General features: G+C 44.9%; 1 protein-coding gene across 3 annotated transcripts; it reads left to right on the top strand.

Moving 5' to 3' along the window:
- The first annotated feature begins 3,371 nt into the window (after window positions 1–3,371).
- Window positions 3,372–13,711, top strand: LOC149862169 (uncharacterized). 3 transcript variants are annotated; one of them, XM_090055251.1, is made up of 6 exons: window positions 3,372–3,505; window positions 3,696–3,734; window positions 5,167–5,454; window positions 7,201–7,527; window positions 11,414–11,515; window positions 13,180–13,711. In XM_090055251.1, the coding sequence occupies exons 1-6, from the start codon at window positions 3,463–3,465 to the stop codon at window positions 13,347–13,349; spliced, it is 969 nt and encodes a 322-aa protein (XP_089911377.1). In that variant the 5' UTR covers window positions 3,372–3,462; the 3' UTR covers window positions 13,350–13,711. The 3 variants fall into 3 exon arrangements, with proteins under 3 accessions (XP_089911377.1, XP_089911379.1, XP_089911378.1); XM_090055253.1 differs by lacking the exon at window positions 11,414–11,515; XM_090055252.1 differs by lacking the exon at window positions 3,696–3,734 and having other exon boundaries at window positions 3,386–3,505.
- The last annotated feature ends 2,128 nt before the right edge of the window (window positions 13,712–15,839 follow it).

Here is a 15,839-nt window from a genome sequence, read left to right on the forward strand (position 1 = left end):
TTTAAGAATGGTATTTAAAGGTTTGCCTTTTGGGAATTGGCTTATAGGTATGTATGTATATATATACATTAGAATGGTTCAGGTTTGGAAGCAGGGGTTAATTGATTTTTAAGAGCCTACACATACAGAGTTGCACATAGCCTTTGAAGCAGACAGGCTGTCTAACACAACAAGGCCAACAGACACTCACAGTCTGGGAAAATGGGGCCATGTACCATACTGTTCCATAACATGAGATAAGGTGGCACCAGCTAACAAGGCCCCACAGCAGGGGCTGGGGGCTAAGTCCTGGTTTTGCGGGAACAGACCAAATTAGAAGACCAAATTAGTACGTGTGCATGTGATAAGCTTCATGGACATGTGACAAATACAGAGAGAGACCAATCAGTGATAGCCATAAATGAAGAGTCAACAGGCATCATCAGGAGGGAAGGAGAATACAAAAGAAGGACTTTGAAGCAGCAAAGGGGCTCTCCTCATCCTGCCCAGGTCCTCCTCCTCTCCAAGAGGGGTCCCTGTCCCCCAGGAGCATCCCTGAGGCCACCATGGACAGAAGGTATACTACCATCCTATCTCATCCACCACACTGGGGGGGGGGGGTGGCTTTGGCATCCCACCTCCAGGCTGATGACATGCTGACATCTGACACCTAAGAGAGACCCTCAGAGTGTAGCATCCATCCTGGCCAGATGTACTTTGGCTCTGATGACAGTCCTTTGGTAGATATATAGAATTGCTTGAATGTTTGTATTGTGTTTTTTTTTTCTGTTATCACTGTGTGATGGGCTAGCTAGTAATGATTTGGCCCAGGGGTTTTGAAAGTGCGAAAGATGATTGGAGGGCTTGGGATTCCCTTTCCTCACCAATCAGGCCACAGAGACTTACCCTCCGTGCCCCTGATTGGCCCCTTGGGATACCTGGAGGGGGATAAAAGGGGCAGTGCAGCTGACTGAAGAGAGAGCAGTGAGGGACCACAAGGAAGGCGTTTCAAAAACCTGGCAAGAGCTGGGCCAGTGGGGTGGGAACAGTTGTCCCAGAAGAAACTGAAGGAGTGGGAACTGAAAGCAGCAATAGGACCCTCAGCAGCACAGTGTGTGGGTGGCAGGAGAGGCTCCTTGGCTGGGCTCCAGGATCCCCCTAGGAGAGGCTGCAGTCAGTAGGAGAGGTTCCCCAGCTCCAGCAAGAGGTCAGAAAACTCATCATGAGGCAGGGACTCTTGGAGGGTCAAAACTCCTAGCAGCTGGGGCTAATAACAGCCCTGGTGGTTGTGTGGTAGAGTTTCTGTCTACTACATAGGAGGTCTGAGCTGGGCTGAGTGAAGTAAGAGGGAGAAGTTCTTGTTGCAGTGAAAGAGGATCATTGTGCTTTCCCTCTTTACCCACTCCAGATACCTAGGCTTTATATTTCTTGTTATTTTACATTTTGTGCATTTTATTTTTCACCAACCGTATTGTTTGTTCTGCTGTTTATGTTTTATATACTGGAGGAATATGTGTATAATTGTAAGTGCCTAACCTTTATTGAATCCTGCCCCTTTGGGACATTGTAGTGTCCCCTATACCCCCTGGTTTATACATGTTATGTTCCCACTACAGTTTTCTCATTAAAAGTATATGGTTAAGTCCCCAATGGTGGTCTGGCTCTACTCTATAGGGGAAGGACGATTCCTACACGTCCCACAGCACTTGTGTACCTGCTCTGATCCCTTCAGTTGGATAGGGGGTACCTCTTGGAGTATCACCCAGGTTACAACTGTGTATCAATAACTTTGCCTATTATCAAATGGAAAGGTCCTGGTCAGTCTGAGGGTGGGTCCCTCTGGGTCCTAAATCCAGAGCTAGCATCTTGGGGCAGACTGCATCCCCCTGAAGAGGTAAAGTTCCTCCTTAGAGCTAAGCCAAGAGGTTGTTCTCTAAGTGGACCATGGAGAACCAGGGGAGACCAAAAGACTGGGTCTCAGAGTCAAAAGAAGTATTGTGTCATACTCTCTAGAAGTTATGCCTGGGCTGGCTTCAAGGGGTACACCAAGAGACTATTAGCCTGGGGGTCCCAAGCAAGTGTTCTTCTGAGGAATCTGTGACATCTTAGTCTGGAGCAGTGATTTTCAGCCAGGGTGCCATACAACATTAGCCATGTTAGGAGTGGCAATATGATTCACAAGACAAACCCAGAAATTTTAAATAGGAAACCATCATGTTAAAAACATTTTGATCCGTTGTGGCTTTTCTGAGTTCTTTGCAACAGAAGGCTTGATCTAGTACTTTCGTCAAAAATCAAGTGAAAGCTAAGAGATGACATTTTCTGAGGTGTACCATTAGTCTATCAAAGGGTGCCTCAAATCTAGAAAGGCTGAGAACCACTGAGTTGGATAAAAAAATAAAAGATCACTAATTAAAATTCATAATAATATGATTTATATGGGTTGTCATAGAGAGGATGAAAAACTGACTCTTTTTTGCCTCAGAGGGCAGAAGACAGGATAGTAGATTTGAAACAAAGCAAAGAAAATTAAAATTAAAATTTAATTTAAATGAACTCTAAATGAACCTTCCTAACTCTAAAAACAGTATAAAGCTGGAACAAGCGTCCCAGGAAAGTTTCAGTGAGTCCTAGATAGGAATTGTGCAGGAGGCTTGGATTAGAGTTTGCAGTCCCTGCTAAACCCATAAATCTATGATTCTAGATGTAGTTTCTATTCTTGGACTTTCTGGGAAAGGTTGAGAAAGAACTTTCTCTTCCCCATTTCTAAGAAGGATGATACTGATTCTCACAAAATGTGCATAGAAGAGATGTGTGTCATTGCTGGGTGGGAACCCAGAAAGCATGCTGATGGTTGCTGTAGAACAGTGATTCTCAACCAGTGTGCTGCAGTACCTTGGGGTGCTATATAGTCATTTGAAGTGTGCTATGGGTTACTGCAAATATTAGAGCTGTTAGGCACGCAAACCGCTAAGTATGATTCACAAGATAAACCCAGAGATTTCCAATAGGAATCTAGAGTGAAAACCATTTGGACCTGTTGTGGTCCATAAGCTCTTTGCAATGAAAGAATTACTCTTTTTTTTTGATAGTCCAACAACCATGTGTAAGCTAAGTATTTTCTGAGGGGTGCCTTGAGTCTAATGAGGGGGAGCATTAAATCTAAAAAGGTTGAGAATCACCGCTGTAGAAGAACATAAGTATGGTACATGGCGTTTAAGGGCTAAAGCGAACCAATTTCTAGTTCCTGAACTGTAGTATTTTATAAAACTCTTCCAGCAAGCACACAGTAACAGAGAAAACACTGTGGTCAGTGATTCTTAGGAAATACTGCATTTCCTCCATGCCAGGATACAGTCCATTTCAGCACATGTGATCTTGTCAAATGACAGGGGGAGAGAAAACACATTGCCCAGCATATTCAGCAGAGTGCAAGGACCTTGTTTCTTTTGAGAGAATTAAGAGCCCAGTTCCTAGCCATTCATGATTCAGGCCATCATGGAATGCACTGTCCTCTCTCTGCTAGGTAAGTGAGTTTCTTTTATTTTTCTTTTGTTCATTCTTTTGTTTTTTTAATCAACCTCATCCAATTTCCAGGGTATAGAACCATGCTCTCCACCTTTCCAAAAGTGTCCCTGACTCTTCCATGCCATTCCCTTCCCTCCATTGCATTCATCCTACTCTGAGGTACTCATACCTTCTTTTCTCTCTTCCAGTCTCTGTCTGGATGGTGCCCTGGCTGGTGTCAGCTGAAGGTAATGATGACTGTTGCCCTCACTGAGATATCGCTTTGGGAACCAAGTGTACCTATGAATTGGATTCTTCTTTTCTCACACTCCAGTAATTAGAAGGCCAGGGCAGGGATATTTATAGGAACTCTCTGGACAAGACCCACCTAAGTTGTTGCAGTCACTTCTTAGTTGTCAGTTGTGGCAGAAATCACTCCAATCAAGTAGACATTGGCAGTCTGTTGGTGAAATGAGCTGGAAGGTCTCCACCCTCATCCCAACAGAGGCACCATGGCTGAGAAAGACAGGGTCTAAGGAAGAGCAGGTTGGGGTCCCTTTCTGGGGAGCTGAGTAGGGCAGGAGGGTGTTTTTACAGCTCTAGATTCATAAATCCGGAGCTTCTCAGCTCAGCCCATAGCAGCAGTGAGTTTTAAACCATTCTGGGAACTTGCATAGCCACTGTGGAAACATGAATTTCTATTACATAATCACCCCTCTTCTCCTTCCACCCCTCATCTGTTAAGGATTTCTGCTTCTCTTTTCTCTCTTAACCTTTCCTAGAAAATGAAGGTGAGGGCATCTCACAGAAGCCAAGCTATATATATCACTGTGAGGCTGCCCTGAAATCTCCTGAAGGAGAACTGATGATCTCCCCAAAGTTAGGTAGCTTCTGACACCTTAATACCCCTTGTGTCCTATTGAGGATTTAGAAACTTGGGGCTCTGAATGGTCTCTATGATGTCTCCAGTGCATGCTTTAACTTCCCCATTTTTCTTTCTATTCTCCTTGAGGTGGCGTCCTCTGAGCCTACTTCATGGACACCCTGGGGAAGTTAGGCAGATAAGATGGCTGGGAACCAGATCAACAATAAAAGAACCTCAGTTAACAATGAACTGAATCCACTCTCAATCTGTAACCTCATTCCACCCTTAAAATGCACCTTGTGCAGAGGCAGTGGAAGAGGGTAGGAGTCCTCCTGCCCTTCCAAGAGTGTAAGCAAGTGTGTCATCCTCAGTGCTTTCTCTAAGAGCAAGCGTGTGGGGATGGACTTCCCCTCCTGCCCTACTCATGCTTTCCCCAAGAACTGTGATGACTGGAGTGATTCACAGTCAGGAGATTTACAGTTCTGAGGATGAAGGGCTGTTTCAGATACCATCATTGACTTAGTTATACTAATGTAGCTCCACTCTACCAAAGAAGAGGTTACATTTCCAAACGCTTCATCCCAACTGGAGTGTCTCAAAAGTTCCTTTTAAAAAACAAAGAGTTGCATTAAGTGTCACCCTCATGACCCTCAAGTCCAGGGCCTTAAATCTGGGTGTATGGTGATGATTCCTTCAGCCTTTCCTGCCTGTAGCCCATATCCGGGAGTTCAGTAAGAGTAGGCATGGGTTTCTTCATTGAGTTCTGATTCTTCCTTCCTTATGACTTGGTGATAATGGAAATTTTTCTTTCCCAGATTTCACTGAACCCCCATACCTCTCCCTGCACCCTAAGTATCAGATGTATTTCACTGGTGAGACTGTCGGCCTTAACTGCACTGCTCCTCCATCAGTGGGTTTGATTACTGGAATGGAATATTACAACAATGTCTCCTGGGCCACAACAATAGCTGTTTCTTCTGCAAGAAGCTTCACCTGCAATCTGATACTCAAGGGGCCACAGGGCACAGGATCTTATACCTGCACATATTCTAGATCCCGTACAAAATCCCCACGTAGCAATCCTGTGACCATCCAAGTTACAGGTAAGCTGAATGTTATTTCTTTTTCCTCATAACCTGTCCCCTGCCATCTGTCCATCTGCCCATCTGTCTGTCTGTCACCCAGAACTTCATAGGGACTCCCCTCCCTTTAGCCACTTTTATGATCCTTCCAACACTTGCTTATATACAATCTTTTGTAAACTTGATTGTATAATTGATGCCATTCTAGATGAGGGCCCATCTTTCCTTGCTGATTATCAGAAACACATTATCTACACAACGTTGTATATGCCATGGGATACTCTCCAGCCATTCAACTCTCAGCAACATTGTTGTCCAGCAGACCACATGGTTATCCAACACGACTGCCAACTAGTTACAACATGGTTGGCAAACATAGCATACCGATATGCTGTGGCTTCTCACACTCAACAAAATGGGCACTAAACATGGCCAGGCAGTAGGGAACAGCACTACCTTTTAACATAACCACCAGACAACTAAAACGCTGTACCCAGAAAAATAACTACTCTGAGTTAATAGCATAGTAGTTCAAAATGGCTACTGTATTGGCAACACAGTAGCACAGCCACTCTATTTTCAAAGTCTCATCAGTCTTTTCAGTGACTGCTCAGTTGACAATAATATGATGATTTCATATGGTTGTCCAAAGGCCAAGAACATGACCATCCAGCATCTCTCTCCAAATGCCAACTACATGACCTCTAAATGTCTAGAAAAATAACTGACCAAAGACTCAGGAAAAGATAGTGCCAACCTCTTGTGGTCTTAAGAAGAAGAATTAAATCACTGACTCTCAATAATTACTGCACAAAAGAACTCAGGGTCCAAAGAGTGGTTAGAGGCATTGGTTCAAAGTACCATGCTGTGTTTTAAGCATCCTCTCCATGTATCTTCTATACCCTTCCCTGTTCCATCGTTTCATAGTAATTAGGGGTCAGAAGGGACCTGAGTAGATCATCTAGTCTAACCCCCTGCCACTGGTTGGAGCACACACTGGGATAACACAACCCCAGACAAGTGTTCATCCAACTTCTTTTTGAATTTACCCAAGGTAGGAGTGAGGACCACTTCCCTAGGAAGTTGGTTCCAGATCCTACCTACCCTAACAGTGACATAGTGCCTCCTAATCTCTAACCTGAACCTATTCTCCAGCAGCTTCTGGCCATTGTTCCTCGTCACCCCAGGTGCTGCTGGGGGGAATAGGACCCTTCCTATTTGCTGCTGATCTCCCCTAACAAGTTTGTAGGCAGCCACCAAATCCCCGCTCAGCCTCCGCTTGCTCAGCCTGAACAGGTTCAGGTCCCTCAGCCTCTTCTCATAAGGCCTGCCCTGTTGCCCTCCAACCAAGTGGGTGGCCCTCCTCTGAACCCTTTCAAGGCAGGCCACATCCTTCTTAAAGTGCGGTGCCCAGAACTGGATGCAGTACTCCAACTGAGGCCAGACCAGTGTCACGTAGAGGGGGAGTATCGCCTCTCTGGACCGGCTTGAGATGCATCTTTGGATGCACAACAAGGTGCGGTTGGCTTTGCTGGCTGCAGTCTGGCATTGGCGGCTCATGTTCATCTTGGAATCAATAATGGCTCCAAGATCCCTTTCTGCCTCTGTGCTCACAAGGGGGGAGCCCCCCGGCTAGTATGTATGCTGTGGATTCCTTCTCCCCAGGTGCAGCACCCTGCATTTGTCTACATTGAAGCCCATCCTATTACCATCTGCCCACTTCTGTAGTCTCCTGTTAACCTCTCTACTTTTCTGCCCACCCTGTAGATCTACCTCTACAGCCTGAACTGATAGTGGATCCCTCCTCTGGTGTGGTGAGCAAAGGAAAACACTTGGCTATTACTTGTAGATCTCCTGAAGACATTGAAGAGAAAAGGTTTTACTTTTACAAGGATGGTGCCAAGATTGGTCCTGGGAACAAAGATTTTGTGTTCAGCCCTGTAGAGCCTGGGAGTGGCTCTAAGAACTCTGTGCTCAGCATCCCAAGTGCAAATCCCAGCATCACTGGAGAATTCACCTGTGAGTATGAGAAGAAGGTGAGCGGAAGGTGGGTCCCATCTCAAAGAAGCCAAGCTGTGAATATTACAATAGCAGGTGAGGCTGCAGTACGTTCCTGTGTGTCAGACAACCAACCCAGCTTGCCTGCTTGCCCATTTGCCTGCCTGCCTGCCTGCCTGCCTGCTATCCTCATACAAAAAATACACACACACACACACACACACACACACACACACGGTAGAATATTCTTATGTTATAAATGTTATGTTATAATGTTATTCTTATATATTCATTTAACGTGTTCATATATTTAACAAACATAAAAGTTGTATAAACATGAATGTTATTCACAGATTGCTTTAGATACATCGTCATCCCAAGTGCTGAATCTGGCAGCTGAATTGTTGAAAACTTGTGGCCATATGGAAAGCAACAGCTTTTTAGTAAAAGGATAGACAGAAGGACAGAAGGGGAAAGTCCTAGGAGTGTCCCTGTAGTCAGTTAGCTGTTTGTGATTTGTGCAGGAGGAGAGTAAAGAAAAATGGACAACATATTTCTGTAACAGAATGCTTGATAGGCTGTATACAAGTAAGGTATTATGACAGGTGGTACTTCTCAAAGGCTTAACTAACCATTTCAACACCCTGGGCAGATATGTCCAGAGGTACTAGGACTAGATGTGGGGAGAGAGAGGGGGGAGGCAGTTGTTCCTTGTACCCCCTTCCCTGCCATACCCATGTCCCCTCAAAGCTTTGTGTTTGTACCCTCTGGCTCCTAGCCTGTCCTTTCCATGATCTGATAGCAACAATCTTTGGGCTGCCCTTGCCACTTAATACTAGCCTGGAGAGCAGGGAAGGGTCCTACCCCCCCAGCCCTGCCCTGCTCTGAGAGACCATGGGGGACTGTGCATTTCTCAGCCATGCAGAGCCAATTGGAGCAGGAAAAGGAGACTCCTGAAGCACTGCATCCCCCAGATGCCCCAGGAAAAAAAAAAAAAGCTTATAGGGTGATGGTTGCTGCTGGTCCCCCCTCTATATCAGCACCTAGGACTGGTGTCCCACTTGCCTTGTCCTAGTTACGCTGCTGGCGTTGGTTTCCCTTCTCATGTCTGCAGCTCCCATAACACTCTATTGGGATAGGGAATGTATAACTCCATTATGGCCTGCTTTAAGCAGGAGGTTGGACTAGATGTGACCTCCTGAGGTCCCTTCCAGCCCTAATTTTCTATGATTCCATGAGTCTATGTCTTGCTGATGGAACATAACTGTAATCACTGTAATAATTGACTTGGTCATTTTGGGCTCTCTTCTCAGTCCTGAATGAAAAATAACCCTTATTAGAGGCAACAAGTCTGAGGTATATCTAATGCTTCTAGCAGGAGGGGATAATATGGATACATCCACACAGTAGATTATATTTCCCCCCCACCCCACAGGAGGCTGTAGGTACACATACATGCATGTGCACACACATACACATGCTTGTGCACACACACACACACACTGATAGGATCAGGTGGTACAATGACAAGAAAAGATGTAGGATGTACTATTCTTAACCTATGTCAGATGACTACTAGGGCTGTGTAAAGCTTCAGTCCCTGATTCGATTTGGCAGAAATTCAGCCTGATTTGGTGGTCAAATCTCTGAATCTGAATCGAATCAGAGGACCCTTTAATCTCTCCGAAACAAATCAGAACTCTTCAAATCGATTCGGAGAGATTTGGAAAGATCTGGCGATTCGGATGGCAATTCAGATATAGACACAGCTTTAAATATTTTTTCTACATACCTCTAGGTGGCAGGTGGCTCGTGACTGCTGCAATGCTGGGGCGCAGGGAGTGTCCCACAGAAGTATGGGGAGCTCCCCAGCACACTCAGCAGCAGACCCAGAAGTGGACCAGAAGTGCTTCCAGCCCACTTCTGGGTCCACCGGAATGTGCACAGGGGAGCCCTCCGCGCCCCCCTGGCTCAGCGACTGGTGCCTTCTGGGGGGGGCACCCGGGGTCCCTCCACGGCCAATCACTGAGCTGGGGGGGGTGCAGGAGGGCCCCTCATGTGCTCCCCGGCAGACCCAGAATTGGGCCAGAAGTACTTCTGATCCGCTTCCAGGTTCACCACCAACCATGCGGGGGCTGGGGGAGGGGAGGGGAGGGGGGGGGCCTCACTCCTGTGAGACATTCCATCTTCCACAGCACCTCAGCATTCATGAGCGGTATGTACCTCCAGGTATGTAGAAAAAACATTTAAAGCTGTGTCTATGTCCAAATTGGTGATTCTTTGAATCAGCATTGAATCTTCAGATTTGGATTCAGCCTCAAGTAATTGAATCACTGTCCCTGAGTCAAGCCGAATCCAAATCTGAATTGAATAGGGCCTGCTTCGCACACCCTTAATGGCTAGCTATTTTTCCCTTCTTGAAAACCTCTAAAGAGGGAAATCATATGATAAAATGACAAGTTGCAATGCCTCACAGCTTCCTTGGGCAGCGTCTTCCATTGTCTTACGAGTCTTACACTTGGGAAGGTTTCCCTGAATTTGAATCTAAATGTGCTTTGCTGCAGTTTAAATCCATTGCATCATGTCCTGTTCTCTGTGGTAGGATGTCTTTATGACTCTCTGTCACATATTTGATAGTGGCTATTGTACTCCCTTGTCATGCTCTTTTCTTCATACTAAACACACCCAGTTCATCTTTGTCTTTTGCCTTCGGATCTTTTCTAGTTTATCTGCTTCTTTCTTAGAAGTGTTACATCAAGAACACATAATACTCCAGCTGATGCCTAATGAGCACTGATAGACCAACCTTAACACCTCCCAAACCGTGTATGTAATACTTCTGTTAACATAACCTAAAAATATACTTGCTTGTTTTGCAATATCATCATGCTGCTGGTTTATGTGACGGCTTAGTCAGAAACTATTTGTGCATTTGGATTTTCTGCCCTAAGTGTGCAAAACTCTAGTTTTGTGTTTTCTTTTTTGTCTTAGACCAACATGGCTATCAGATACACCCCTTCCCTAAGTAAAATACACCACATTTGTTTTTGCTGAATTTAGCATTTTGGTTTATGTCTCAATTTTCTGGCTTAGTGAAACCCTTTCCTAATCCCCCCAAAGTGTCTGCAGTCCCTCACAGTTTTGCATCATCTGCAAATGAGACCAGTAAGCTGTCTTTCCTATATCCTTCCTTTTATCCTCTGTACCCATGCACATACCCAGAACAATTCTCATCTCTTTCAGCAAGGGGAAGCAGTCACTCACTCTAGGTATGGACAAACACACTTCATAGAAAGGGGAGGGAAAACTGCAGCTGGTGAAGTCATATCCAGTGTACCTTTGCAAAGGCAACACAAGTTCAGTTCATGTCATTTGAACTTTGAATGAAATAAATGAAAATTGCAATAGTTTTGCTGAATTTGTATAGTTATAGAAACATACAGATGAAGCAGGTGCACTCTTACAACTTTTACTGCTATAATTTGATATTGGTATGATTTTTACAACTTTCTGTTTCAGTGATTCTCAACCAGGGTATCACAAGTTCCTTTTGAAGGTTCTGAGGGATGCTGAATAATATTAGCAGTGTTAGGTGTGCAAACACCTACATATGATTCACAAGATAAACCCAGAGATTTCAAATAGGAATCCATAATGTCCAAAACATTCTGACCTGTTGTGGTCTTCCTGAGTTCTTTACAACAGAAGAATTATTCTATTATCTTTCTGTAATACAACAAACAAGTGAAAGCTAAGAACTTGCACTTTCCAAGGGGTGCCTTGAGTCTAAAAATGTTGAGAACCACTCATTTATACCTTGCCCTTCCCTACGCATCCCAATCCCCATGCCCCTGCCCCAACTCACACAAACATGCATAAAACAAATCGTAATAACTCCAACTGAAGGAAGCAGTCACACACACACATGCAGAGAAAGACAGGGCAGGGGATCATATTTCTCTTTTTTTTAAAACGTTTGCAGAACTCAAATGTACCTTGACCAGGCTACTTGCTGTGGGTGGGTCCTTCTTCACTACTAATGGTCTCATCTTCCTGATTGCCTGTATCTACATGAAACATGGAGGTAACTGGCTCCTTCCTTATATCTTGCCATCTTGAGATAGCTCAGGCAAAAAAGAAAATTGCTGAAGTTCTCCAGATAAGAATCACCAGAAGGAAGTGGCTGTTTCTGTCTGAAATGCCACCCTTTCTGGGGTAAGGCATCTAGCAAAGCTCTAGTGACACTTTGAGGTGGCTAATCCACAGGTGAGATGCAGCCAAATCTGGGTGGAGCTCTGTAGCAGCTTTATGTTCATTGTCAATCATTTCAGGACAGAGGAGAGTAGGTTACTAAATCCTATTGACACTACAAGGATGGACAGATTTAGAGAGATGGAATGAAATGAATAATGTAGGGCCATAGCATGATGCAGGGTTCCTGGAACATACTTCTTAAGAAGGTATTTGGCAGCAGAAGCATCAATGAAAATGGTAAGTGCTGCTGTGGCTTCAATTATCCTCAGCAGGCCACTTGGTTGCTGTCACCAAAAGATCCCCCATTGCAGCCAGGGTCAGAGCAAAGTTTGCAGGCTAGATGACCCAGCTCTCTAGGATCAATCTGGCCCATGGACAATACATTTGACATCCCTGCCCTACACAGACACCCTTCAGCATGGTCCTGGCAATGCAGAACCCCATAGTGGTATTCTGGAGCACTGGTTTTCTGCAGTGAATGTGAACGCACCCTCTTCAGTGCACCGTCTTCTACCCCATACCACAGCGCCACCTCATAATGTTCTGGGGCCTTGAATTTCGGCAGGGAAAAGTGTCTGCCAGCTGCCCGCTGCATCACAGCACCCTGGAGTCTGAACTTCAGCATTCTGATTGCCAAGGCAAAGTGCTCCCCACCCTGTTTCCTGCAACACCATGCCCGCTAGTGATGCAGAGTCCTCAGGGGGTGCATCTACAAGAGACATTTACTGTGCAGTAGATTAATTAGCTGCACAGTAAACATGTCCGTGTCTATATGTGTGCCCTATTAGATTGAAGGAAACTAATTTACTCAGCAGCAGAATAGTACTTGTAAATACAAGTGCTATCCTGCTGTGGAGTAAAAAAAGTTGTATCAGCACATGTGTAGATGCTGCCCTGACTGGCTGGGGCATGAGGATGCTTCTGCATGGGCTGCCTGAAGGCTTCAATGCATGTGCAGTCAGCCCCTCCTCAGCATATTGAGCTGCCAGGAGCAGCTCCAGGCTGGAAGGCTGACCCCCTGGGCCCCCTGCCAGTTGGGGCTGCTCTGACCTGGCTCAATGTGCTGTGCTCCTAGGCACATGTTCAAATGCCGATAAACTCCATAGTTTATTGCTCTGGAGCTTATTGCTCCCAGGCACGTGCTATGAACATGCGCTTGGGCGCAATAAATTCTGGAGTAATAAACATAGATAAACACTGGACATCTTGCTGGGATCCTTTGACCCTAACTGACTTCCTGCCCCTGGGGCAGGGGGCTGGACCGGATCTTCCGAGGTCCCTTCCAGCCCTAATGTCTATGAAAACTATGAAACTTGGGAGTTTATTACTTTATATTAATTTCATGTGTAGATACACCCAGGGAACAGCAGCCCCTTCTGTGTCCTCCACAGTTTTCCGTATTTGCTACAAAGGGTCTTCCACCCAAAAACACTCCAACCATAACACATCTTAACCACAGATATGACAGGTATAACATTTTCTTTTTATTCACAGATTCCCAGGAGAATGCCAAGAATGACATGCAGACAAAGCAAAAGTCCCTAGCCTCATTCTCTCATAAAAAGTCAAGCACAAAGTCTTCCAGGATTTCTGATACTCCTAGATATGTGCCTCAGTTTCAGCCAGTGTCATACAAGCATAATGAATATGAGAAAAATGTATGATGCCAGAAATCCATCATGTAAATGGTCTTACCCTGATCAAAGATCAACAAGGCCCTTGCCCAGTTCTTCATCCCAATAGGTTTTCAGCAAGTAAGTACTTGAAATGTTACCGGAAAAGCAAAATGTTATTGCATCAACTTAATCTTCAACAAAACCAGAAACACCCAGAGCAGTCTGTCTGCAATGAGCAAGCAAAAAAACCCAACCCCCAAAACCCAAAAAAACCCCCTAAACTAGAAAGGAAAGGGAAGTTTATTTCTATTCTCATTATCTCACCAGAGCATCATTTGCAATATGCATTCAAAATTAAGTGAAAATATGTACATTCCCTCTTTCTAGTCTATAATTAAACTCTTATTCTCTTTGTCTCCATGTCTCCGTGTCTTCACTGGGTTTATTCCATCCACCACAGAATGTGTGTCATTGACTCCACACTGCTGACAGAGAATGAAGGCATTCCTTCAAACTTCAGTGGACTAAGCTTTCACCCATTCAGCTGGACCACTTTGGTCATCTGGATGAAAACTCAGAGAGAATGGGGTACTCCACAGTAAACTACACTTGTCAGTGTAGCTGTATTCTCATAACATCTGTTATTTCAGTGAGTCAGAAGATCAGTGATGGTTTCACTGTTTATTTTGCCTTTTAGCAAAAAAAAAAAAAAAAGGGCCATCTAAACATTTTGTGAATTCAAATTGATTTAATCAACTTGCTAGTTTCTGGGGAGGAGGAACTCTTAAATAAATTAAAGTAATGAGAACTAATTCATTTTGGCATTTTTGGAATAAAAGAGTCGAGGTTTTGTTTGCTTGTTTAAAATAATTTTCATTCTAATAGATCCTTTTGTACCATTTAAAAAAAAATTGCAGAAGTGGCTCCAAATCAAAATGAATTTTTAACAACACCGATCCCTTTCTATCTCCTCAAAGTTTTAGTACTGAAATTCTCTGACATTTCAGAAACAATTCCTTTTTATCAGACTCAAAACTATGTATCTTTTCCATTGGCCAGGATTTCTGAAAATGTGGCTTTTCTGTCTGCACCCATATTCCACGCTTTACTTCTTGATTTTTCTTTTTTCTTTTCTTTTTTTTCCCCCTCCACCGCTTCTTTTCTGTGGAGACAATTTTTCCAACCTTTCAAAATTAACAGCAAAAGCAAATCAAAAGGCACATCTACCTTCTAACACAAAGCCAGTCGTGAGACTCCGGTAGGCTTAGGGCGTGCTAGTACACGGGAATCCAACTGAACTTGAAATCTCACTGCAGAGTATAGTGGCACACTACTTCTAGCAGCCATCTGATGCAGTCTTTGGCTGGCCTTGCTGCCCTCTTTTTGGTTCCTGTTTATTGCTTTTTACCCCTCAATGTGCTGGCCACAGCACAGATACTCCCAAAAGATCAAGGCCCCATTTTTAGATGCTTCATGAGAGACTGGTGCCTCCTGAGTCTGGGGGGGGCACCCACAGAAGCCAGCAGCAGTGGCAGTCAGTGGCGGCAGTGCCTGTGTGCTGCACAGACATTAACCAACATCAGGACCATGGTCCTTGCTGAGTTCTCCATTGACATCCAGGATGTGGCCTCCTTTCAAAAAGTGTAAATAGGCAGATTAGAGATCAAGATTATTTAGCCATCTCTGAGGTGAGGAAGCTGACTCACCCATACGCCTGCAAGTGGTAGGAGCTGAACTCAAATTGCTAGAACCTGGGTCCTGCCTCTTCATCACAAAATGTGCTCTTGCAGCTTTAACAGGCTTCTTTTATCTCCACAGAGTATTTCTCAGTGAGAAGACAGTCTGGCTAATTGTTTGTAAACAATTTGAGGCTGATAGGCAAGGAGAGGCTGGGAGGTGGAGGAAGTGGTGGGTAAGTGAGTGTCTTAGTTATCACGGTCCTTGTCTCTGCTTTCTCCAGCTTTGACACCAAACTTTGGGGCAAAGCATCCACGCCAGAAGATAGGTGGGTGATCCAGGCTGACCTGGACAAGCTCAGCAAATGGGCAGACGAGAACCTGATGGTGTTTAACACTGAAAAATGCAAGGTTCTTCACCTTGGGAGGAAAAACCTGCAGCACCCTTATAGGCTCGGCAGTGCTACGTTGGTTAGCACTACAGAAGAAAAAGACTTGGGGGTCATCATTTACCACAAGATGAACATGAGCCTCCAATGCGATGCTGCGGCTAGTAAAGTGACCAAAATGCTGGCGTGCATCCATAGATGCTTCTCGAGCAAATCCCGGGACGTCATTCTCCCCTTGTACTCAGCCTTAGTGAGGCCGCAGCTGGAGTACTGCGTCCAGTTTTGGGCTCCACAATTCAAAAAGGATGTGGAGAAGCTTGAGAGAGTCCAGAGGAGAGCCACGCGCATGATCAGAGGTCAGGAAAACAGATCTTATGATGACAGGCTGCGAGCCATGGGACTCTTTAGCCTGGAAAAGCGCAGGCTCAGGGGTGATCCGATGGCCACCTATAAGTTTATCAAGGGTGACCACT

The sequence above is a fragment of the Crocodylus siamensis genome, chromosome 6 (genome assembly GCF_052110815.1).
Source record: "Crocodylus siamensis isolate JL-2025a chromosome 6, ASM5211081v1, whole genome shotgun sequence".
In the NCBI taxonomy this organism is placed as follows: domain Eukaryota; kingdom Metazoa; phylum Chordata; order Crocodylia; family Crocodylidae; genus Crocodylus; species Crocodylus siamensis.

What these genes read in the sequence shown, in the direction of transcription:
- LOC149862169 (XM_090055251.1), top strand. Translation starts at nt 3,463, where the DNA reads ATGATTCAGGCCATCATGGAATGCACTGTCCTCTCTCTGCTAG. An exon ending in CACTGTCCTCTCTCTGCTAG is followed by an intron (nt 3,506 to 3,695) that starts GTAAGTGAGTTT and finishes TCTCTCTTCCAG; the next exon opens with TCTCTGTCTGGATGGTGCCC. An exon ending in TATCTACATGAAACATGGAG is followed by an intron (nt 11,516 to 13,179) that starts GTAACTGGCTCC and finishes TTTTATTCACAG; the next exon opens with ATTCCCAGGAGAATGCCAAG.